The following is a 25,608-nucleotide window of genomic DNA, read 5'->3' on the forward strand; positions in this document are numbered from 1 at the left end:
CTAGTGGGCAAACCTTTGAGATCTGAGAATTGAGATGAGACCATAGATAATTCAAACGATGAAAATACAAGTACTTTCCCTAATACAATATGACTAATGCCAAATACAGTAACGAACAGAAAGGCAAGTATGAGGCAGCATGAATAAAATGAGAACCAGGGGTGCTGGCTGTGCCATGACCCACAGCTGTGCTCCCAGGCCTCTGTTTTAGGTCCCCGTGCTTTTATTCTTCAAGCTCAAGTTCTGAGCAATGATCACAGGGCCAACTGGTCTTTCACCCTTCCTGAGTTGAGTGGTCTTGTTTATGTGAGCCAGGGTCAGCTCCAGATGGTAAGTAAGCACACCCTAGCGCCCCTGTAGAGCAGCTGCGGAAGAACACAGCAATGTCAGTTAGGAGACAGCCCATAGAGGAGCACAACCCTGACTGTGGAAGACTGCCACCCAAGCTGAGGGGTGCAGCTAAGCCCTGGAGGACTTGGGAGGAGTGTAGCTACATATGGGAGGAGTTAAATGTTTTACAGAAGCAGCACAACAGACAGTTGACAAGCCAGATATTACTGGGCAGGAGCTCAACCCCATTGTCCCAGCCCCTTGAACTGAGGCCCCGCCTTACTACCAGCCGATTGGCCTAGCCAGCACCACCTTGAGTCACTAACCTCCCGGGAGCGGCCTGGCCACGCCCACCTGTTATGTCGCCCAGCACACTTTAGTTTCAGGATTGTTGCGTCTGTTCACTTAGCTCAAAAGCTGCTCTCTGGCTACCTGGCGCTCAGTTTTCCCTTCATTCTTGTAACATGATGGCGCCGCCTCTCGCGCCGGACGCAAAGCCTCCCCGCCGCAAGAGGAAGACCTACACTTTCTGGTGGTGCTTCCTGGGCATTTGCGCAGAGGCCCTTCTGTTCCTGCTGTCTACTTTATCTGGTAGGATCCAGGAGAGAGTCTGTGTCTCAGGGATGCTGGTACCTAGCCTGTAGGTCGGGTGGATAGCGAGAGCTCATCTGAGGTTGCGATGGGCAAGGTTGGGATGGAGGACCTCATAGAGTTCTAGAGTTGTGCAAATACGTAATGTGGAGACCATGCAGTCTCCATTCCCAAAGTGCAAACTTTCTTAGTGGGCAGCATTTAAGGGGTAAGCTGCCTGAGTGGAGAGAGGAGTAGATGTTCATCCAGAGCCTGGCTGTGTCAGTAGCAGTTTGCATTGTTTTCAGGATTTAGGGTAGGCCTGATGTTTGACTCTGGGGAAGGCAGAGTGCACAGCTTGTGCTGTGGGTGAGCAACCCTCTGGGTTTAGAGGGGAGGGAAAGTCACACCTGGCTTGTTTTATCTTGAGTCAAGTTTCCTTGTTGCCTGAGGCAGAATGGGCTTGGTTTACAAGTGTTTGTTTTGTTTGGCTTTACATTTTTTTATTAGATTTTTTTTCACATAAAACATATTTGATCATATTCCTCACACCCCTCCTCCTGACTTGGAGTTATCATAGCCAGTATAGACAGTGATTGATAGTATTACCAAATGGCTTTGAGACATTGTTTATTGTCCTTTAAAGACAAAATCATAGTAGAAAAAAATTTAAACACTCCTCACTCCTAAGACAAGTATAAGTAACACTCTGGTTTTCACCTCAGCTCATGAACAAAAACTCAAGGTTTCTCCCATCACATTTTGGTGGTGTTTCATTACATGGAATAAATACTATACTTGCTTACTGTATAAAATTTGCACAAAGAACAATATTTCTGTGTCCTGTTTTTCAATCCTCTGTGTCTGTCCCGGATACATACTTTTGTGGAATATTATTTTAACTATGTAAAGACATGTTGCATTTGTTTATGCTGTGGAATATTACTTTAACTGTGTAAAGGTGTATTATTACATTTGTTTATGCTGCATCTGTTTAACAACGTAAGAATGTGTGTTTAATTATGCAAATATATGTTGCATTTGTTTCATTTTCCCTGCCTAAGGCACCTGATTAGTCTACTAAAGAGATGAATGGTCAATAGCTGGGCAGAGAAGGGATAGGCAAGACTGGCAAGGAAAGAATAAATAGGAGAATGAGGAGGAAAAGAAGAAGAGGAGTCAATGAGAGACATGCCTGGAGCAAAATGCCAGGGAGCCGCTAGCCAGCAGACACAGGCAGTGAAAGTAGGAGATACAGAAAGAAAAAAAAAAGTAAAAAGCCCCAAGGAAAAAGGTAGATGAAGAGAAACAGGTTCATTTAAGTTAAAAGAGCTAGACAGAAAGGAGCCTAAGCTAGGGCAAGCATTCAAAACATTAAATAAGTTTCCATGTCGTGATTTGAGAGCTAGTTAGTGGCCCAAAAGAAAAATCCTGGTACACATACATAATCATTTCCATATAGTCTTTATGTGTTTCTGTATCTCTCATTAGTAGCATCCATTCAGCAACATTTGACTTCAATGTTCCAGACTCTGTGATGGTCTAAGATGGATATTCTGGGAGGCAGTCACGGACCAGTATTGTTTTTGTGATCCTCTTCCACTGGTTGTTCACACACATATATGTGTTTGAATATAAGCAGGCACTTTATTATGCTGATAGATCCCTAGTGACAGATACATAGTAGATGATCTATAAGTATTTGCTTATATTTATTAGGAGTGGCAAATATTAACCAAAGCTTAACACTAAAGAATAGAACCAAGCTCTGGAGTAAAGGAGCATGCTTCTCTGACTAGATTTAAAAAATCACTGGGGGAAGGACAAACAACAATCCAAACTTTGCCACTTTAAACCACTGACTTGTTACTATTTTCCCCGTATATGGAACTATCCCCTGATATTACATATTAACTATTGACTGTCTTCTCTTCAAACTTCACTGGAGTGTTACCTCTCAGGGAGACCTCCTCTGACTACCCTCAGTAGACATAGCCCAGCTTATTCTCCTCTCAACTTGCAATCACACTTTCAAAACTGTCTTTTCTATTCTCTACCACTCCCCATTGGAAAGCAGAGATCTTTTTTTCACACTTAATACTCCAAATGGCTGCTCTTTTTTTTTTTTCCTTAGTGTTGGCACTCTTACGTAACTCAAGTACCAGAATGTTAAATATTATATTTGGCCAAGGCACAGAGCACAGAGAAGATTCTTCCTTCCTTCAGGAGCTTTACTTTTCACTAATCTCTATAAAAATTCACTTCACAAGGAATAGGAGGGGCAGGTACTAGCAATAATAAGAAGCCAATGGTTTGTTTTTTTTAGCAGAATAATGTTTGGAACAGACTTCAAGCCAAATGTTTAAGAAGACTCTGAAGCTATTTGAAATAGACAAAAACAGATAAATAAATAGGATATAACATAAATGGAGGTGGAAATGAAGAGGAGGGAAAACAATATAAAATCTGAAAACTAAAGATAGATATGAAACCTGGACAACATAAAAGAAAAACTCATTGTGGTAGGCAGGGAAAATTGAATAGGGTCTCATTTTTGGAACATCTCAACTTGTGAGGAAAGGGGTTTATGAATGGACAATGTCCAGCATTGAAAGCCTGTCATCAGGATCAGAGAAGAGAATCTGTCAGATTTTTAGGTTGGTCTCCTTCCTTCAGAAGAGCGATTGCCTCTTTGAACAAATCTGCTGCTTCCTGTTGTGTCTGCTCTTACATATCTATTTTAGGTCTTTCTAAGATCAGTAAATGCTTACACTCTGGTATGTCATTCCTTACTCTGTATACTACAGTGTAGGGGAATAGTCTTTATGTGATCAGCTGCTAAGCTATAAAATACTAGCAGACAGACCCAAAAAATGACTCTCCTCTCTCCAATGAATAAATCTTTAAAATGACTATTTTCACTATAAAAAAAAAAAGCACCATGACAATATAATCCTTGAAAATGTTTTTTTGTACTGTTATGCCACTGTGAGGAGCTGGTGCTGGATATTGTGGCCACATTGATAAGTAGATTTCATCTTAACTATTGAACACAGCCAACATGTGACCTATTTGAGATATCCTGGTAGGGGACAGCCCAAAGGAAGAGAACTGAGTGGTGCTTCCATAGTTGAGGCACAAGATGTTCCCTCCAGGTGTCTAGAAAGAGGAGAGAGAGTTGCTCAGTGTACATAGTTAGGAACTGGGCTGTGGAGCAATGTAAGCAAAGACAGCCCAAGTGGGACACAGCTGACCAGCAACTACTTAGACACAAAAACAAGAGAAAAATCGAGTGCTAAAGAATCATGAGAAGCGAGGGGCTAGTTTGGAACAGTTCAGACTGTTATATTTTTACCTGATGTACTTACTACAACCTGAGTCTAGACTAGAGCTGCTGTAATGCCTCCAAGCACCATAAAAGGCAATTTTTTGAGAACTAAACACAGGATAGGATGGAATCTTCTCTGGGGAGTTCCAGATGAGGACAAGAGTCACAGCATTGGCAGTGGTGCCCAGTGTGGCCAGGACACAGGCTGCCTAACTTGACACCTAGTCTGCTACATACTGGAATGCATTCCAGAACAGGTTATTCCACCTTGTGATACTTCAGTTTTCTCATCTTACAGAGGGAGAAACTTTTAAATAATGAGTATGAAAAGTGCTGAGTGTTTGATTTCTAATTTTTAAAAATCTTCATCACTATTGTTATAGGTTCTGATATCTGTTATTACTGTACTTTCAGGAAAATACAACCCTCAGTATTTGGAATTCACTTTCTAATTATAGCAGCAATGTAGAATGAGTTCATAATAAACCATTAAAGTTAAATATTTTGACATGAAAGAAGCAGTAACACAGGGTGTTAGAGAAGTGATAATGAATGAGACATAGTTCTTAAGAGGATGGTCTCATATCTTTCTTTTTAAAAAACCAAAACCATTAACCATGTCTCCTTGTTTTACTTTTGAATAAAAGTTCAATTCATTCTGAATTGACCCAAAGCTGATGTTATTTTAAACTCGTTAGGGATAGTATTGCACTGCCGCCACTGCTTGAGTAAAGAAAGGCATGTACTAGTAGTTTAGAATCTTGATAAAAATGTTTCTTTCTTCTGTACTTCCTGCCACAAAATAACATTTCTTAGTTGATAAAAGTGGTATTAACACTTCATCTTCATGTTCTTGCCCTCTTATCCCTAGATGCCTGTGAACTACCACCACCATTTGAAGCTATGGAACCCAAGGAACAACCTAAATCCTATTATGAGGTTGGAGAGACAATAGAATATAAGTGTAAAAAAGGATACATATTTCTGTATCCATTCATCATGGTTGCTACCTGTGAACCAAATCATACATGGTTCCCTATTTCAGATCATGGTTGTGCTAGTAAGTAAACTTAATGTTTTTCTTGATTTTCAGACATTTTAGGATGGGGTGCATATTGCAGCAATGCTTTTCCTGTGTGAAACAAAGCTTTGATTTAAATGTGAGGGTTTTTTTTTTTTCAGGCTTTGAGAAATTTATGGGGAATTTTTTTTTCTTAGAAATTTAGTTGATTTTGTAATTGTTAATCTGTGCTTGTCCTTTGCTTTAGTTACTTCTGATGTTGTAGTAAAGCATATGACCTGCACAACTTATAAAAGAAAGGGTTCATTTGGGCTTGTGGTCTCAGGGGTTAGAGTCCATGATGGTAGATCAAAAGCACGGTGGCAGGAACAGTGGAGAGCTCACATCTCAGACTGGCGAGTAGGACCAGAGAGTATACTGAGAATGGCACAAGTCTTTTGAAACCTCAAAGCACACCCTAGTGACATCCTTTCTCCAGCGAGGCTATTTTTCCTAATCTTCCTCAAACAGCCATAAACTGGGGACCCATTATTCAAATGCACTTATGGAGGACATCTTATTCAAATCACCACACTCTTATAATACAACTATTAGAGAAAAATAATCCATAAACTCAAAAGAACCAAGTATGACTTTTTTACTTTAGTTCAAGTGCAACTGGCTTTGGAATTGAATTAAATGTTTTATTATTCTATTCTTCTAGAAATAGAATGTCCTACATTAGCAGAACCTGAATTTGGCAAAATACATCTCCTAGATGGCAGAATTTCATGGGGTGGTCGAGCTCAGTTTACTTGTATAGATGGGTAAGTTGCTCCTTATGGGAAATAAGGTAAATGTTCTTGATTCCATTGTTCTACTTCTCTGTTAAAGCATTCAAGTAAATTGGCTTTAATTTTGCTCACTATATGACAAGCTGTGCTCCTAGCCAAACAACATTTGGGTACTTTATGGAGGTAGGAGAGATGCTTAATAAATAAAGAAATTGAAAGAAAACAAATCTGTATCATACTTGCTGTATCTATAATGTCTATGATTAAATGTTAAGAATGGAGTAATCTGGCAAGGGTGGCAGTTCATCTTGTAATTCCAGTACTCAGGAAGATGTGGCAGGTGGATCTCCATGAGTTTAAGGGCATTCTGGGCTACATATCTAAAAGGGATAGGTAATCATGGTGACTTTATCATTGACAGTCAAGTGGACCTACTGCCAACTCAAGGTTAAGTTGGGGCTTTCGTGAGATCGAAGTAGAACAACTAACCAAAGGAGAATTCTGGAAGGCGTTAACAAGTCAAAATGTATATAACTCATCTTCACCACAGGATATTTCAGTTGGAAAACCTTATTTTTCAGACTGCTATGTAGCCTAAAGTGTCTCCAAAGGGGGCATTAGGCACTGAGTAAGTCTTTATTCTCTAGAGCTCTCTTAGAAGTAACTGTGACTCTTGGGGAAAGTTGGCTGCAACTACCGTCAGAGTTTCATTGATGATTTTTTTGCTTTAGTTTTTGTATTTTGAGACAAGGTTTCTCTGTGTAACAGCCCTGGCTGTCCTGGAACATGCTTTGTAGATGAGGCTGGCCTCAAACTCACCAAGATCCGCCTGCTGGGATTAAAGACATGCACCACCATGCCTGGCAATAATTTTTTAACTTTGTCAAGCAAAAGCACATTAAGGTAAAGCTATATGGAGGAAATTTTCTAGGTACTTTGAAGGAACCAAAGTTTAGGTCATAAATCTTTCTCAAAGACTAAGCCTGTTGAGAAACCCAGTAGATACAGAAGCTATCAGAACAAAATAGCAAAGAATTCCAGATAAGAAAACATCATGTGATCACATGAGAGTCCAGAATAATAATCTATGAATGTAAATAATCGGGAGACTTGACAGGATTAATTCTGACCTGTTCCTAGAAAGACATTATGATCATAATATGATAGTACAAGGTATGTTAGTACAATATAGCATATTATTTCTACTTGCTGTGCTCCAGACTCAAATTTATCTAATTCTCTTGAACAATCCTACGAGATGTTTGATTTATATTTGTTTTGTTTTGTTTGTTTGTTTGTTTGCTTGCTTGTTTGTGACAGGGTCTCACTATGTAACCCTGGCTGGCCTGGAGCTTGCTGTGTAGACCAAACTTGCCTTTAACTCACAGAAATATGCATGCCTCTACCTCTTGGGTTCTGGGATTAACGTGTGCCACCACTCCTAGCTATTTATATGTTTTTAATTGAAGAACAAGAGAAACTTTAAATGGTTTGCCCAAGTTTGAGTCAGTCATGGAAATGGGACTAGAGCCCAGGCAGTCCTTTCCTAAGGAAGCTTTTCTCCTCTGCTCCATTCTCTCAGAGCAGAATGGTTGAGTAAAGACACAGAAGCAGAGTAATATGTTTGTAGGAGATAGCAAAGATGCCAGGTCACATCGGATGTGTCTAGACATCACAACTCTTGGACAGTGTGTGTTCACAGACAGAAATTCTTCATCTGACTAAAGTTTAGTTAGATTTGTTTAGCAGTTTTTTTTTTAACTTTAAGAAACCTATCCTTCAAACTACTATAGTACAGAAAAAAAAAACTTTCTAAAAAAACTGTCCTTCATTATTGTGTGTATCTTACCATAAGCTGCTAAAGAAAAACGGTAACTTTTTCTTTGCTCATTTAGTTATTACATAGTTGGTATGTCAGTTCTACACTGTGTGCTTAAAGGTGATGATGCATATTGGAATGGTCCTCCCCCACATTGTGAAAGTAAGTAAATTCTCTTTTTTAAAATTTAGACTATCAGTTCTCAACTATTTTGGCCTCAGGACCCTATTATGATTTTAGATTAATAAATATCCCCAAAATTTTTTCTTTATAGTTGTATCTATTGATATTGATCATGTTGGAATTATAATGGAGATATTTTAAGGGCAATAAACTCAATACATATTAATATATCTCACATGTTTTTATTGAAATTTTAAAAGTAAGAATAGGGACATTGCTTTATGTTTTTGCAAATCTCTTTAATATTTGGCTTAGAGGAAGATATTGGAGGTTAGTTTGTTCAATTATCAAAGTTTGTCACTTCTGTAAAAACATTGTCCTGTGAGGATGAAAACGATAAATGACAGCATGTTAATATGATTCTAAGTCTGAATCAATGTACCTGTACCTTAAAGCACATTTCTCAATCAGTATTCAGCTTGATTTTGTTCATGACAAACAGTTTTTCAGCAGATGATCAGCATCTTTTCTATTGACTAGGACAAAACTTTAACATGACCTCATGAATAAACAGTCATTCTTTCCCTTAGAAAAATGAGTGTTTTCCTGAAAGGTCATTTCTGTGTTAGTGGTTTAAATATGAGGTGATGCATTTTCTCATAGAAACCCTTTTCTAGATGAAAATTGGGGTCATAAATAACTTATAGAAATCCTGTATTGATGAATTTGTTGACAATGATTTAGAGAGCTTCCTAACACTGTCTTGATTAGATACACTACCTTGCTTTTAACTTATTTCCCTTTTTTTCCCATTTTATAAAGAAGTCTATTGTTTACCACCTCCAAAAATAAAAAATGGAACACACACCTTTACTGATATAGAAGTATTCAAATACCGTGAAGCAGTAATCTACAGTTGTGATCCTAAGCCGGGACCAGATAAGTTTTCCCTTATTGGAATGAGTATGCTCTTCTGTTCTGGCCATAACACCTGGAGTAGCAAGCCTCCAGAGTGTAAAGGTAATCATCTATCCTTCATTTGTAAATAGTTTTACCTAAAAATAAACATAGTGAGTATATGTCCTTCATCCTCTTATAAAACAGTTTTCTAATTTAATTTCATAAATGTTAAGTTAAATAAAAAGTAATTCTAGTTATGGAGTTCTCTTCTCATTTTCTAGAGTGTGAGCTACTACCTATAGCTATGTATTTTTGTTTGAAAGAACCAAAACACTTAACATACACTGACTGGAAAATAAGAAAGTGTTATTTTGTGTTACGTGAAGACAGAACAATCTAGGTACAGGTAATGCCAGAATAGATTATGATTAGCAGCCCTCTCATTGAAAGAATAGTAAAATCTGGCAAAAAGTTTGGTTTTTGTATTTTTTTAAAAAAATTAAAATGTTTAAGACACTGAAGAGTTACCAAAAACATGGAGACACTGAAAGGGTTTTTCTCTGAAAGAGAAATACCACTGAACATAGCAAATATTTATCTTTCCAAGTGTACATGGAACATCTGCAAGATAGAAAACAATATAGTGCTCAGACATTTTTTGTTTTGTTTTTCTGTCTTTTGCTTTTTGTTATTTTGACATAAGGTTTCACCATGTAAACATGGCTAGCCTAGAACTTATAGAAATCTTCTAGGTTCTGCTTCATGAGTTCTGGAATTAAAGGTGTATGTCACCATGACTGGTGACTAATACAATTTTTAAACAGATATAAAAAAAATAGTAATTTAAAGTACATTACCTAATCTCAAGAAAGAAGAAATCCACGAAACTTGAAAATTATGCAAGATACATCTAAATAATCTGTTGGTAAAGAAGTCAGTAGGAAAATTGAAAAGTGTGTGAGATGCATAAAACTGAAAACAACCTCTCAGAAGGTCAGGACTTGCCAGAGTCCATCTGAAGCATTATTTCCTAACACAAAATGTTTGCTTTAGAAAAATAAAAATTGTAAATCAGGGACTGAGGGACCTAGTCTTAGCCTTCCACTGTAGTAATCTAAAGAGCAAATTAAACCTGAATAGCAAGTTGCAAGAAAGTACAGCAGACATCAATTGTAGCAGGAATCTTAACAGGTCTTATTAATAAAATCAAACCTGAGGAGAGTTAGTGGGGTAAATGCTGGAAGATCAGAGAAGCCGAACAAGCCACAGCTTCCTCACTTTGCCAGTTCCTCAGTTGGTTCTGATTCCTCAGACTGGAAGCTCTGTGTCCTCATCCCAATGGCTCTCGGCTGAACTGCTGGTTGAAAGCTTGAAGCTTAACCAGCTAAAAGCTTCTAGTTCCTGGTCTTCACGCCTTATATACCTTTCTGCTATCTGCCATCACTCCCTGGGATTAAAGGCTCACTTCTTGGGATTAAAGGCATGAGTCACCATGCCTGGCTGTTTCCAGTGTGGCCTTGAACTCACAGAGATCCAGAGGGATTTCTGCCTCTGGAATGCTAAGATTAAAGGTGTGAGTGCCACCATTTTCTGGCCTCTGTATCTACTGGCTGTCCTGTTCTCTGACCCCAGATAAATTTATTAGGGTGCACAATATTTTGGGGAACACAATACCACCACAATCAATGAAACTGAAAAGAGAGAGGGGAACAAGAAAAATAATTGAAACCAACAGCTGTGTTTTGGAGAAGATGGATAAAGTTGATAAAACTATAGCCAGATGTGTGGGGCAGGAGGAGGTGGGGAGGAACCAACATTAAGAATGTGAAGGAACAGGCAGTGGTGGCTCACACCTTTAATCCCAGCACTGGCAGAGGCAGGCAGATCTCTGTGAGTTCAAAGCCAGCCTGGTCAGGTCAACAGAGTGAGTTCCAGGACAGCCAAGGATACACAGAGAAACTCTGTCTAGAAAATAAAACAAAACAAAAGCAAATAAAAAAATCCCCAAAAAACTATAAATAAAGAATGAGGAGGAGGACATCACTAAAGATCTTTCAGACATTTAAAGAATGATAAGGGAATATTACACACAGTTTCATGGCCATCAGTTTGACAACTTAAATGAAATTGACATTTCTCAAAGACACAAGATATTGACTTCACCTCAACAACCCTTATCTTTTAGAGAAATATAATTTGTAGTTAACAGCATTGTTCTGAGACCAAAAGTTATAAATAAAATGATAAAATTAGCAACAATATCCTTAAAGAATATAAAAATTAAAATGCCCAACAAAATATGAGAGCAAATCATGTGGTACATTAAAAAGAAAAGTTTTTCATGACCAGACAGGATTCACCCTTGTAACTCATGGTTACAAGTCTGCTTCTTTACAAAAGTTAATGTAATTCACTATCAAGAATTATATATATACCCTAATCCTATATCTAGTCATCTTATTAGATGAAAAAAACAAAAGTAACAACTGCAAAAAGTAACTAAGAGTATTTGACAGAATTCATCATCTTTTTGTGATAAGACTCAGCAAACTAGGAGAACATAATTATCCCTTCACCTGATAACAATATCCTACAAAAGTCCTATAGTCAACATTATGGTAAAAGACTCATTTCTTTCTAATTAAGGATCTAGATAAAATAAAATCTACTCTCATTACTTTGTTTAGTGCTGTACTGGAGCTCCTGACCAGAACAATAAACTATGAGAAGGAAAAACAAAGAGTAAAACTGTTTCTGAATACAACTTGAGATATTACACACACACACACACACACACACACACACACACAGAGCAGTACCAGGTACTGGCAAGGATGTGGAGTAGTTGGAACTGACAAATTGCTGGTAAGAACAACACAAAACAGAGAAAGCATTTTGTGGAATACATTTGGGAATTTCTTATACACATACACTTAAATAAATATATAGACTAGTATATGCATGTGTGTGTGTTATACTCGTTACTTTTCTTATAACTGTAATAAAATATCTGATAAGAAACAAATTAAGAGAGGAAAGGTATATTTTGGATCACAGTTTAAGGGGACACAGCCCATCATGGAGGGAAGGGCATAGTCACAAGCATCTCCTTGGTGCAGGATTATATAACTAGGATTTCTCGAATCTTAGTGGAACAGGAAGCACAGAACAGACCCACTTCCTCCAATAAGTTTCCATCTTCTAAATGTTCCACAATTTCCCAGCCAGTGTTCAAATACTGAGGCTATCTGGTCCATTGACAATCAAATCACTGCATGTACCACATAACCCAACAACACACATTAAGTGAAAACATGTAAATAAAAAGATGTTTAAGGATGTTCTTGCTACCTTATTTACAATCACTCCAAATTAGAAACACATTCACCTTGTGAAATGAGAAACAAATATCTACTGCTAATTGAAGTAATGAATTAATCCTTAACAAGAAAAATAGTGAATTCCTGGTTTATGCAAAGCCCCAAAGGTTTCCACATGCCATGTACTTAGTGAAATCGCCATTCTGAAAGGTGGGTGGTCCACTTCCATAGAAAACAGACTAGTGGTTGGCTGGTTGTGGAAGTAGGAGAGGAAGGGTGGATTACAAGCAGACCTGGAGAAATTTTAGAGTGCTGGAACTTCTCTATTTGGACTGTGGTAGTTAAGTGTGCTTCTTAATATGTTTGTCAGATCTCTATTGTACTTGAAAGGATGTGTTTTACCACATTAAAATTATAGCCAATATTCCTAACTTTAAATAGATACTTCATATAACTAAATATAATAAAAGATTAGTTAATCTGAAGACAGGTCAATGGAAATCCAACCTTATTTTAAGAAGAAATTCTTAAAAGAAGATAGGCTCACAAGCTTATGAGGAACTTTAAACAATCAAATATAATTGTATTTGGGGTTTCAAAAAAAGAAACAAAGAACAGTATAGGAAATCATTTGAGCCAGGTATGGTACTGCATACCTATACTCTTAGCACTCAGGATGCTGAGGCAAGAGGATTGTTGTGAGTTCTAAGCCAGGCTTAGTTCCAAAATAAGACCCCATCTCAAAAATTAAATTACGTGAATAAAAACTGACCAAAAATGATCAAAAATGGATTCAATACAAAAACCTCTGATCTAGGAAACTCAGTGCATACACTCACTCACACACACACACACACACACACACACACACACACACACACACAGAAAACAATTTGGTAGGTTTTAGTAGTTTGCTACACCTACTGAAAAAATTAAAAGTAGTTAAACAACCACAAAAGCAGTTAACATTCAAAAGAGGTCACAGTTGACTTCTCTTAATTGAGACTGGTAAACAATGGTATCTATTAGGTACTAAAAGAAAAATGAGATAATTAACCTATAGTTTTTTCTTTTATCAAGAAGAAATCCTTCAAGACAGAAGATTTAAAAATAAGTGAACCACTGCCATATACACAAAAGCTGAGAACTTTACTAGCCAACCTACAAGAATTGCTAAAGGGGCTAGAATGATGGCTCAGCAATTAAGAGCACTGGCCACTCTTCCAAAGGACCGGGGTTCAATTCCCAGCACCCACATGGCAGTTCACAACTTGTCTGTAAGCTCTGGGATGAAAGGAAATGGTATCAGACAGAAGTTCAGGTCTACAGGGAAAAGGAAGAACACTTAAGCTTACCAAGCTGAATGTGATCTGGTCTCCGCTGCTGCTCAGATTTCACCTCACAGTATAGTTTGACATATCCATAGTGCTTAGCCTAACAATTTTGTCCTTCTCCCACAATTCTCCTAGTAGACTATGGTAATAGATTGTGACTATTTTACTTAAGGAATGGAGAAGAACAGAAAATACCCTGTGTAGTAGCATAGGTTGAGTATTTTTGTAAACTTTTGAGGAGTCTGCATGCTCATATTTGGAACAAAAAATATATTTCTTCTTTAACTCTGGGTTGTAGTTTTAAAAGTTTCATAAAACTTATATGAAAAATAAACAATATTTTTATTAAATTCTGGGCAATTTTTCTCTTTTCAGTGGTAAATTGTCCATTTCCATTACTAAAAAATGGAAGAACGATACCAGGAATTGAAAAAAAATTTTCCTACCGAGAAACAGTGACGTTTGAGTGCATGGAGGGTTTTTACATGAATGGCAGCGACACAGTGGTTTGCGATGCTAATAGCACTTGGGAGCCTCCAATCCCAAGGTGTCTTAAAGGTACAAAAGATGTCTTATTTCCATTCTTTATTTTTCTGGTAGTTTTTTGCTTGCTTGTTTTGAAATTTATTTCTTTGATATTAAATATTGTGATACCTGAAAAGCAATAATTTTGGTACATAGCTCAGGCTTATAATCATCCTGTGCCATTGTTGCTGTTGTGATTTTTGTTGTTTTTCTAGACATTTTAGTTTGTTAGATAGAGCATAGCAGTATGTAAGTTCTCTTAAGAATATTTCTGTATAAAAAGTGGATTGCAACATTTTTTCAGAGTAAATTGAAGCCTTGATTATTGCTCTATAATTAAGTCAAGAATGAAAGGCATGGCTCATGGTAATGAAAGGTTGTTTTCCAATGTGGTCTGCCCCAGCATAAAACCTCCAACATTTGAGTTATTCGGGTTTAGTAAAATTCTTTTTCTAAAAAAATCCTTAAATTCCTAGTGGAAGGGCCACTGATAACTTTTTTTTTTTTTTTTTTTTTTTTGAGACAAGATTTCTCTGTGTAGCTTTGGAGCCTGTCCTAGAACTCACTTTGTAGATCAGGCTGGCCTCAAACTCACAGAGATCTTTGTCTGCCTCTGTCCTGAATGCTTTGATTAAAGGCATGTGCCACCACCTGGCCAGTGATAACTCTTGTGTTTTACCAAATTGACATTGTTATTTTGTTTTCTAGTGTCAACTCCCAGTTCAAAATCTTCAGTCTCATATTTAACAATTTCCTGCTTATATTTAAAAAAAATACTAAATTCCTGGTGATATTTTCCAGGTACCCTTTCAAATTCCTGCAGTGTCTATTTACTCATCATTTTTAGTCATTTAGTAGTACATAAAGAAAGAATATATTTGCAGCCATTTCATTTGTCAGCTGTGGTAACTCTATTTTGTTTGCTAAAGCTCCACACATAAATAGGACTGTGAACTTAGAAAAGTTATGTCAATTTTAAATGTGTATTTCCATGTGTAAAATTATCTAGTACTGTTCTTACAGTGTTCAGTACTTAGGTGGGATGCCTTTAAAGAACTTAACACAATACCTGGTATGTAGGATACTCTTAAAGTTAACTACATGTCTTCTCTACTTGAATCAATCTTAATGAAAAGAAGACCCTTGGCTTCTGTTTATTGATGTGTTTTCCATGTTCAGCTTTGCTACTTCATTCTTTTTTTTCCCCAAGTGATTTGCTTACACTTTTGCTCCTTATCATCTTAGACTCAGGTAGTTTCATTTCCTGAACTGTGGTCAAGTTAGAGGTGAGAGTCTTGTTAGTCATTTGGTTTGGGGTCTTGTATATACCCAAGCTGGCCTCAAAGTCACAATACTCCTGCTTCAGTCTCTTCAGTGCTGGAATTACAGGCATGCACTATGCCCAGCCTTTCAGGGTTTTTTCTTTTTTTTAAAATTTATTATATTTGTGTTTTAATTTTACATATCAGCCATGGGTTCCCCTGTCCTCCCCCTCCCGCCCCCACCTCCATCTTCCCCCCAGCCCCTCCCCTCCATTCCCATCTCCTCCAGGGCCAAGGCTCTCCTGGGGATTCATTTAAACCTGGTGGATTCAGTACAGGCAGGTCCAGTCCCCTCCTTTCCAGGCTGAGCAAAGTGTCCCTGTGTAAGCCCAAGGTTCCAAACAGCTTAGTGCAGTTTTGTTTTGTTTTGTTTTTTTTAAAGTGGTGCATGTAAATAGAAATTTGTGCTGCCTCCAGAATGAGACTGGTATTTTGCATTTCCCTCCCACTCCCCTTACCTACTTAAAATTTCTGTTTGTTTGGTTGGTTGTTATTTTTACCAGGCAGTGTTGACGATAGAAACCAGATTACTTAACAACTGAGAGCTAGGAAGCCTCTGCTACTGAAGTGAAATAGAAGGTTTTTTTGAGACTCCTAATCAGCTGCTGTTAATCATGGAGAAGTTACTATGATGGGAGGAACCATCATTCCCACACAGGGTGGTAGGAAGAGCATCAGACAGGACTGACTGTCCACAGGATCCTAGCTTGACTCTGCCTAAACAAACTGACTTCATTTCTATGAACTTTGGATTCCTGTTGCTTTAACAAGTATATCGAACTCAAGTAAATCTCAATTATTGGTTCTAACTTGTTTAAAGTATTTCCTATCTTCTTAACATTTTAAAGGATGGAGAGAACTGAGAATTGTACATGCTCAGTTGCTTACCCAGTAATTAATTAGAATGTTTGCTTTCCTTCCTTCCTTCCTTCCTTCCTTCCTTCCTTCCTTCCTTCCTTCCTTCCCTTTCCTTTCTCTCTCTTTCCTCTTTCTTTCTTTCTTTCTTTCTTTCTTTCTTTCTTTCTTTCTTTCTTTCTTTCTTTCTTTCTTTCTTTCTCCCTCTCTTCTTTCTCTCTTTCTCTCTCTCTTTCTCTCTTTCTTTCTTTCTGTCTTTCTTTCTTTCTTTCTTTCTTTCTTTCTTTCTTTCTTTCTTTCTTTCTTTCTTTCTTTCTTTCTTTCTTTCTTCTTTTTCTTTCTTTTTCTGAGACAAGATTTTCACTATGTACTAGAACAAGCTGTGTAGATCAAGTTGGCCTGGAACTTACAGAGATCTTCTGCCTCCAAAGTGCTGGGATTAGAGGCATGTACCACCATGGCCAAACTCTGGAATACATTTTGATAATTCCTACAACAATCTGACACCTCCCAGTAGCTGCCTTCTGCATCTTAGTTGAATCTCTGTTGAAAGGAATTTTTGAAAGTATTGACAGTAAGCACTTGATAAAATATTTATAAAACACTAATTTAGTTTCCTATTTGGAAGACAAGGTATGTGAGAAAAGGTTCATAAAGAAGTGAAACTTAGAGGAATTCTTCTTTTTAAAAATCTTGGTAGAATTGTCAGTCACTTTTTATTGTCCATGAGAGAAACATGTGCATTGGAAAGCGGCAGTGGCAACAACCATCTGTACTGGTGTTATGGTAGGTCTGATGGTGTGTGAAAAGTGGAGAGATTACAGTACCCTTTGTATGGTATCTGACTAGTTAGGGTGCACATGTTTACCTTGAACACATTCTCTTTATGATTTACTTTTAGTTACCTTCTAGCATTTGTATTTTTAAAGTATAAAACTGTAATGAACAGTCTTGTACACAGATCTATGCAATTATATATGTAGATCAAACATATTCATAGACTAAATCCCTAGTAGAACTATAAAGTGCAGAATATATGTGTATTTTTACTTTGATAGGTAATATTTTAAAATTTTTCAATATTAGAATTAAATACATAATCTTATATTAATAAGTTTAATGAATTAACAGGCTCTATTTTTCTAGGTCCTAAGCCTACTCATCCCACCAAGCCTCCAGTTTACAATTACCCAGGTCTGATAGTTCTTTATCCTACTGATGTAATTAATAATTCCATGAGATATAGATTAAAAAATGGTATCTTGTTTTAATTGTCATTTCTTTAATAAGGCTGAACTTTTTAAAATTACATTTTAAAGCATCTTTTGAGATGGGGTAAATATGCTCGGGCTTTCTCATCTCAAGTGATCTTTGCCTTTAGATTCCTGCCACTGAGTCCAATGGTCATTTATTCATACCCTCCTACCATTTTTTTCTAAACAATTTTTATTGATTTGAATTGAGTTGTTCTCTATAAATTAAAACCCTTTTAATGTGAAATTAATGTTTTTCTAGTCTTTTTATTAACACTAATAAGTTTTAAATTTTCTATATTGCTGGATATAGATTTATTTTTATAGATTTAAATTATATAATTTTGCCAAGATTAATTGATACTAATATTTTAGGGTTGTTTTTTATTTATTTTTGTACATCAATATTCTTTTACTTTTCCTTTCCCTTTTTCCTCATTATTTTATGTGTGTTGTGTGTGTGTGTGTGTGTTCGTGTGTGTGAAAATATGCATGTGCTTGTGAAAATCTAAGGTTAAAGTTGGGACTCAGTTTCACTCCCTCTTCTGCCTTATTCACTGTGGCAGGATGTCTCCATCAATCCAGAGCTCACAGACACAGTTAATCTCTCTAGTCTCTGGGAATTCCATCTCCTCTTTCCAAGGCTAAGAATACAGGTAGATTGCCTATGTTTATGTAGATTTTTGGGGACCCAAACTTAGATCACCACTCTTAGGTGGCAAGTGCTTAATCTCTGAGCTATCTTCCTCACCCACCTTTTTTTTAAAAAAAAAAGCAAAAATTATATCAAACTGCACATATTTCCCATTGATTTGTTCTTTCACTTAAAATCTTAGATTGGGATTTATTTGGATTTATTCCCATAGTAGTTGCATAGTCTATATCATACTTTACTAATCTCCTAGTGGTCATGTGTGTCCAGAAGTTTTACATAAATGGGTGATTAGATATATTAATTATGCCACCAATTGCTATGAGTTGTATGTCATATAAAAAGCTTTAGGTGAGGATAGGGATGGAGAGACAATTCAGTAGCTAAGAGCAAGCCCTGTTCTTGTTCAGTCCCCACCACTTGATTCTCAGCACCATGTGGAGTGGCTCACAACCAACTGTGACTCCAACTTCAGAAGATCTGACACTCTCTTCTGGCCTCCTCAAGTACTGAGTACACATCACACACACACACACACACACACACACACACACTTAAAAAATAAAATTAAATATTTAAATAAAAAGAGGCTTTTGGTGTCCCCCTGGTGGGAATTACATAATTTCATTCATATATCTGAGTTCTTTGTACTAAATTGTTGGTATACTTGAAACACATGATGGTATTTGTGGGGAGGAGTAACGGGTTGCTCCCTCCTTCATCCCCACTTAGGGGCTAAGAAGGAGGGCTGATAGTTAAGTGGAAGTATAAGCAGAGCTTCTTCAGCTTGGAAGAAGACAGCTTGCCAAACTTTTCATTGTACATAAAGTCACGGGTATTCCAGCCCTCTTTCTCCTTTGAACTCTATTCATTCCTGCACCAGATTTGTCTTTTTATAAACTACAGTACTCTTATTTTTTAGCATTTGACATATTTTTTAACTTCTAGACTGCTCTCACGTTAATTTTACAATTTAACCAGACAATTCTTTGGCATTACACACACACACATTCTTGTGCAACCAATTCCCTTTCATTATCCCTAACTGAAACTTTCACTGTTAAATGACTTCACTTTCTTCCCTCTCCCAGCACCTGCTGAACACTGTTCTCCTTGCTTCCCCTGATAACTTTGTCCATTCTTAGTACTTCCTATACCTAGGTCATACAACATTTGTCCTTATACAAGCCTTGCTTACTAATTATAACTAAATCCTTTCAAACTAAATGTTTTAAGGTTCATGTAACTTTCATCTTGTGCTAGGCTCTTTTATGTCTGAATAATTCTCCATTATTTTTATTGCCACATTTTGCTTATTTGTTCATTTTGGTAAACTGAGGTTGCTTTGTGTATACCTCCTAGCTATTCTCTACAGTGCTGATTTAAACATGAAGTTAGACACCTGTTCAAAGTTTCCACTTTTAATTCTTCTGATGTATATCTAAGAGTAGAACTTCTAGGTCATAAGGTGATTCGATTTCATTTTTTGAGGAAATGTTGTCCTAGTCTTCCACAGCAGCTACATGATTTTACACTATTTTCTTACACCATCACTCTCAGTTGTACTGGTTTTTTGTTTCATTTCATTTTGTTTTGCTTTTGTAACAAGAGCAATCTGTCTTTTTTGTGTGTGTGTTGCTATAACAGAACACCACAGATGAGCTGATTTATAATGGACAGAAACTTAACTCTCATGGTTCTGGGTTCAGGGAGATATGTAATGTCAAAGTGCTGCTATTTAGCAAATGCCTTCTTGCTACATCATAGAATGCCAGAAGGGAAAAGACAGGTAGGAGAAAAAGTGTATGCAACATGGGCAGACTCACTCTTGAAATAATAAACCCACTCCCTAGATAGTGGCATGACACATTTGTGCCCTGATCATCTGAATACCCTTATGTCAGCAAGAATTTCTGCCTGAGTTTTAGAGAAAGAGAGCACTCAAGTCATAGTACCAAGTTAGTAAATATGATTATACATCATATTGGTTTTATTTCCATTTCCCTAATATTAGTGAAGTGTTGAGCATCTTTTAATAAGCTTGTTAGTCATCTATATATCTTATTTGGAGAAATATTTATTCAAGTCCTTGGACTTTTCAAATTGGGTATGTTGCTACTGAGTTTTAAGAGTAATTTGGATATTCTATAATAGCTTATCAAATATGAAATTTAGAAATTTTTCCTCTCATTCTGTACATTGCTTTTCTGCTAGTGTCCTTTATTGGTGAAATTATTAAGGCCACTCCACATAGTTAAAAGGGAGGTTTATTTTGTGGGGTAACTTACAAATGAAGGGATAGGTTGTAGGCTCTGGCGAAGGTATGGCACAGTCCAGCAGTGTTCTCTGGAGAACTCTGCTCAGTCTACCTCCAGTGTCCAGGGTCCCAGAACCAAGAGAGACCTCTCCTCTCTATCCTGGGTCTTCAGCTTCCTCCCTAAGCCCTGCCTTGTGGGCGTGACCATTACCGAAGCCTCAATGGGGGTTGGAACTTCCAGGCCAAGGCTGGGATGGCTACCCACTATAATCCTTTAGTGCACAAAACTTGTCATTTTGATGAAATATAATTAACCTACTTTGCTGTTATTGTGGCCTATACTTTGTGTCACGTTCAAGAAATCATTGTCAGATCTAAAATCATGAAGTGTTTCCCCATGTTTTCTTCTCTAAGTTTTATAGTTTTAGAATAATCTTCAATAATTTGATCCACCTAAATTATTTTTTTTATATATTTTAAGGCTCTAACCTCATTCTTCTGGCTGAAAATATCTAATTTCCCAAAACCAATTGCTGAAGAGACCACCCTTTCCCAATGATTGTTCCTGTGCATCATTGTTTTTTAAAAATCACCTTAAAATATGTATGCATGTTTATTTCTGAGTTCTATTACATTCCATAGGTCTGTATGCCTATCTTTATATCAATAATACCCTGTTTTAATTAATATATCTTAGTTATTTTGAAACCAAGAGGTATGAGTTCTCTCAACTTCATGTTCTTCAGATTTCGTACTGATGGATGATCCTATGGTCCATAGGGACCATAGGATAGATTTTTCTACTTCTGCAGAAAGACAGTGTCATCATGATTTTAATAGGGGTTACACTGAGTCTGTAAAGTACTTTGAGTAATGTGAACAGCTTAAAATAATCTTTTGTCTAACAAACACAGGATTCTGTATTAGGATTTGTTGTTATGACAAAACATTATGAGAAATAATTTAAAATAACAAAGACATATTTTCACTAACTGTTTCAGAGGTTCTGTTCTATATTCTGCTAACACCACTGCTGTTGAGCTAGGATGAAGCAGAACATCACGGAAGTGGGAGTGTGTAGCAGAAGAATCTAATCACCTTCTAACAGCTAGAGATCAGAAAAAAAACAGACCATGTGTAACCTTCAAAGGCATACCTATATCCTCCAGCAGGGCCCACTTCCTAGTTGCTACCACTTACTAATCCTGCCACCAAGTTACATATCCACCGATCTATTCTATCAATTTAATCAAAACCCTCAAAAATGCCACCATTTTTCAATGACTGGGTCCATCAGTTGAGAAGCAAGTCTTCAACACATGAGCTTTTAGGGGATGCATTGTATGCAAACCACAACCATGTATTTCCATATATTTATCTCTTGAATCATTTACAGCAAAGTTTTGAAGATTTCTTTGTGTAAGTCTTTTACTGCCTTGGGGTTATTCTTAGTATTTTACCTTTTTTTATGGTATTGCAACTAGAGTTGTCATAATTTCCTTTTTAAAGTATTTATTGTTCTTTGTTATTTTTTGTATCCTTCAACTTTGCTGAACTCATTAGTTTTAGTAGGCTTTTGTGGGAGGCTGTCTACATAAAAGTGCATATCATCTTGTGGCTGAGGCTGTAGCAAGGTGATAGTAAAATGATAGCCTAGCATGTTTAATTAATAAATTTGTTATTCATTCCACATACCAACCACAGGTCCCCTTCATCCCTCCTCCCTCTCCTCCTTAACCTTCCCCCCAGACCACTCCCCATCCTCTCCTCCAAAACGGAATGGCCTCCCATGGGGAATCAGCTGAGGCAGGTTTAAGCCCCTCCCCCCGCATCAAGGTGTCCAACCACAGGCAATGGGCTCCAAAAAACCAGTTCATGTACCAGGAATAGATTCTATTCCCACTGTCAGGGGCCCCTCAAATAGACCAAGCTACACAACTGTCTCACCCATGAAGAGGGCCCAGTCCAGTTCCATGCAGGCACCACAGCTGTCAGTCCATATTTCATGAGTTCCCACTGGTTTGGTTCAGTTGCATCTGTCAGTTCCCCCATCATGGTCTTGATGCCCCTTGCTCATAGCATCCCTCTTCCCTCTCTTCAACTGGACTTCCGGAGCTTGGCCTGGTGCTTGGTCATGGCTCTATGCATCTGTTTCCATCAGTTACTAGATGAAGGCTCTATGATGACAGGTAGGGCATTCACCAATCTTATCACTGGGGTAGGCCAGCTCAGGCACCCCCACCACCACTGTTAGTAGTCTAAACTGGAGTTATCCCTGTGGATTCCTGAGAACTTCCCTCACAACAAGTTTCTCCCTATCCTCATGATATCTCTGCAGCTAAAAGTTTTCCTGTGTCCCCTTGTCCTGCAGCCACTCAGACCCAGAAAAACACACAGAGGCTTGTATTAATTATGACCTCTATGGCCATGACCTATTGCTCAAGCTTCTTGCTAGCTAGCTCTTATAACTAAACTTAGCCCATTTCTATTAATCTGTATGTTGTCATGTGTTCTGTGTGCCATTACATGCTGCTCCCTAGACAGCAAGATGGCATCTCCCCTGCCTCTGCCTTTCTTCTTCATGTCTATCTGCTTGGATTTCCACCTACCTCTAAGCTGCCTTGCCATAGGCCAATGCAGCTTTATTTATCAACCAATCAGAGCAAGCAACACATATTAACAGCATACAGAAGGACATCCCACAGCAATTCTCCTTTTCTTTCTAATCAAAAAGGAAGGTTTTAACTTTAACCTAGTAAAATTACATATAACAAAACAGTTATCAAGCCAGAATTATAGTTACAACATCTAGTCTATTTGTATTTGGCGAAATTAAAGAAAGTATTCTATCATCTATCCTTTATTTGTGAGTCTAAAGTTTCATATCTAATTTATCTTTTATCATAACAAAAAATTATGACTATTTAGTCTTCAACTACATCAAAGACCTCAGAAGGATATATTACCATAGTAAACAGGAAATGCATTGTAAGCACCTTCTAGAATTCTGGAAATGACAGAGACAGCTGCCTGCCTGGATAGTTATCCAAAGTTCCTCTATAATGTTGGGGCATCCATCTTCAGCCAATAGGTCTAGAGTTTTTAAACTGCTTCTCCCTGTGGGCTATAGAATATTTGACAGTCTCCTTTGTGAACCTGAAGAACCATTTCGCCTTGCAAAGTTCAGTGGTCACCTTCCTGCATGTCTAGTTTATATAACATATTATCAGCAGTCCAAGCAAGAGCAGTTTCTTGCCCAAATGGCTGTTTTTGCCAAGAAGAAGATAAACTCCATATGGAGTGTCTTTGATGCCCATCTTCCTCTTTGAAGTAAATTGGTGATGCCAGGAGCAGACATGTCTCACTATCCAGAGAGTCTAAGTTTTTAAAACATTTTAAATGCCATATTCTGTAGGTCTTTGAGGTGTTTGAATATCACCTACCTAATTGAATTATATCTATGTATACCTAGAAAACTTAACTAACATGACTATAAGTTTGACTATCATAAAAGACTAATTATTAATCTGTGTTTCTTAATTATTCATTACAATATAAATGAGTTACATAAACATAATACCTTAAATGATATTAGAAATATATATACTGTGTAACAAAATTAACTTTAAATTTGTATCAATAAACTAAAATCCATACCAATGTAAAATATTTTAAACAAGTTGTTACTCTTTATCCTATCACATCTCTACCCCCTTTTCTTCTTTAGAAAGAGATTGCATTTATAGTTAACCTCATTTAAATAAAAATAAACATTCATTTTGGGAATTTGGGTGTAGTTCTCATACTACTTCCTGCTGGTTGAGGGTGCCAACAATCTTATGGGGATCCTGAGAAAATTAAGAATTATAGTCAAGTCCTGAATGGAATAGTCTGTGAGGCTGCATTGTCTGAGCCAGTTGCATTGAAGCTGTTTTTGGATGTTGGATTATCTGGGCCATGGTGCCATTGGAGACCTTCCAGAGGATCTTGGTTGATCAAACCATATTAGCTTGAAAGCAATACATAGGCTCTCATCTTCTGTGGAAACAAAAGCAGAACCTCTTTTCCAAAGCAATGTATCCTTAGACACAAATTTTGAAGTCAAGATACCTTTAAGATTTTATATATATATATATATATATATATATATATATATATATATTGGTTATATATATATATATATATATATATATATATATTGGTTATATATATATATTGGTTTAACTCAGCAGCCTTTACAATCAAATGTCTTTTTATAGTTATAATTCCCAAAGACAATATAATCCAGATTCTCTGTGTAATTTCTATCTTTATGTGGCTTATTTTTATATTAATTTTACTGCCTCTTTGAAGACTTTATTTTTTTTAACTACTTCTTTATATAACTGTCTTCCTTTTCTTCTCTCTTCCAAGCTTACGTGCACTTTTACACATAATGTAAACCATTTAGAGGTTTATTCCATCTGAATTTGCCTTATTATGAATCTATAGTCCTTCTCTGCCCATTTCAGCTTTTCAACATGGCAGAGGTAATTCACCTCCAGCTCTGGGAGCCATGCTCTACACTGACTCTGGGAGGCAGTGGGTCCATGCCTCCATCCAGTAGTGTGTAACCCAGAAACTTTTTTTTTGTCTGTACTAGCAAAAGCTAATATGCAGAATATTGCACAGCTTGGAGATGCCTCTGTGTACCATAGCAGGAATCCACCATGCTGCAAGTCAAGCCCACACACCGCAAACCCACCATACTGTAGCTCACAGCTTGCCTGAGCAACAAATTTAGGAAACTGTTTTTAGCTCCATTTTAGAATCTTTTTTTTTTTTAAGTTCTCTCATGTTTTAGGTGGAAAGTTGAGTCAACACATTGGGCAGCCAGATGTAGCTGGAAGTTTTCTCTGGTCCTGCCCAGTACTGTAGTCAGGACAAATCTCTCCCACCCATGTCCCACAGCTGCTTATAAAATAATCACTCAGAGGCTTATTATTTACAACTTATGGCCATGGCCTATGGCTCAATTTTCTTGCTACCTAGATCTTATAACTAAACTCAGCCCATTTCTATTAATCTATATGTTGCCACATGTTCCGTGGCTTTACCTGTGTGCCATTACATACTGCTCCCTGGATGGTGAGATGGCGTCTCCCCTGCCACTGCCTTTCTTCTTCCTGTCTATCTGCTTGGATTTCTACCTGCCTCTAAGCTGCCTTGCCATAGGCCAATGCAGCT

The 25,608-nt window shown here is 37.3% G+C and overlaps 1 protein-coding gene across 6 annotated transcripts in view; it reads left to right on the forward strand.

Annotated features, from left to right (window-relative positions):
• Nucleotides 1-615: 615 nt before the first annotated feature.
• Nucleotides 616-25,608, forward strand: part of Cd46 (CD46 molecule) — a 43,710-nt gene continuing 18,717 nt past the window's right edge. For 2 of the 6 annotated variants that reach the window (XR_004946154.1, XM_036201898.1), the window contains exons 1-7: nt 619-921; nt 5,100-5,288; nt 5,953-6,055; nt 7,918-8,003; nt 8,787-8,984; nt 13,894-14,076; nt 17,352-17,414. Coding sequence is in view for 4 of the 6 variants with exons in the window: in XM_036201898.1 (XP_036057791.1) it covers nt 795-921; nt 5,100-5,288; nt 5,953-6,055; nt 7,918-8,003; nt 8,787-8,984; nt 13,894-14,076; nt 17,352-17,414 (949 nt within the window). In the remaining 2 variants the exon portion in view is untranslated. Of the gene's footprint in view, nt 922-5,099; nt 5,289-5,952; nt 6,056-7,917; nt 8,004-8,786; nt 8,985-13,893; nt 14,077-17,351; nt 17,415-25,608 lie in introns of all 6 variants that reach the window. The other 4 variants (XM_036201900.1, XM_036201901.1, XR_004946155.1 and 1 more) reach the window with 3 other exon arrangements.

Source organism: Onychomys torridus, chromosome 11 (assembly GCF_903995425.1).
Source record: "Onychomys torridus chromosome 11, mOncTor1.1, whole genome shotgun sequence".
In the NCBI taxonomy this organism is placed as follows: Eukaryota; Metazoa; Chordata; class Mammalia; order Rodentia; family Cricetidae; genus Onychomys; species Onychomys torridus.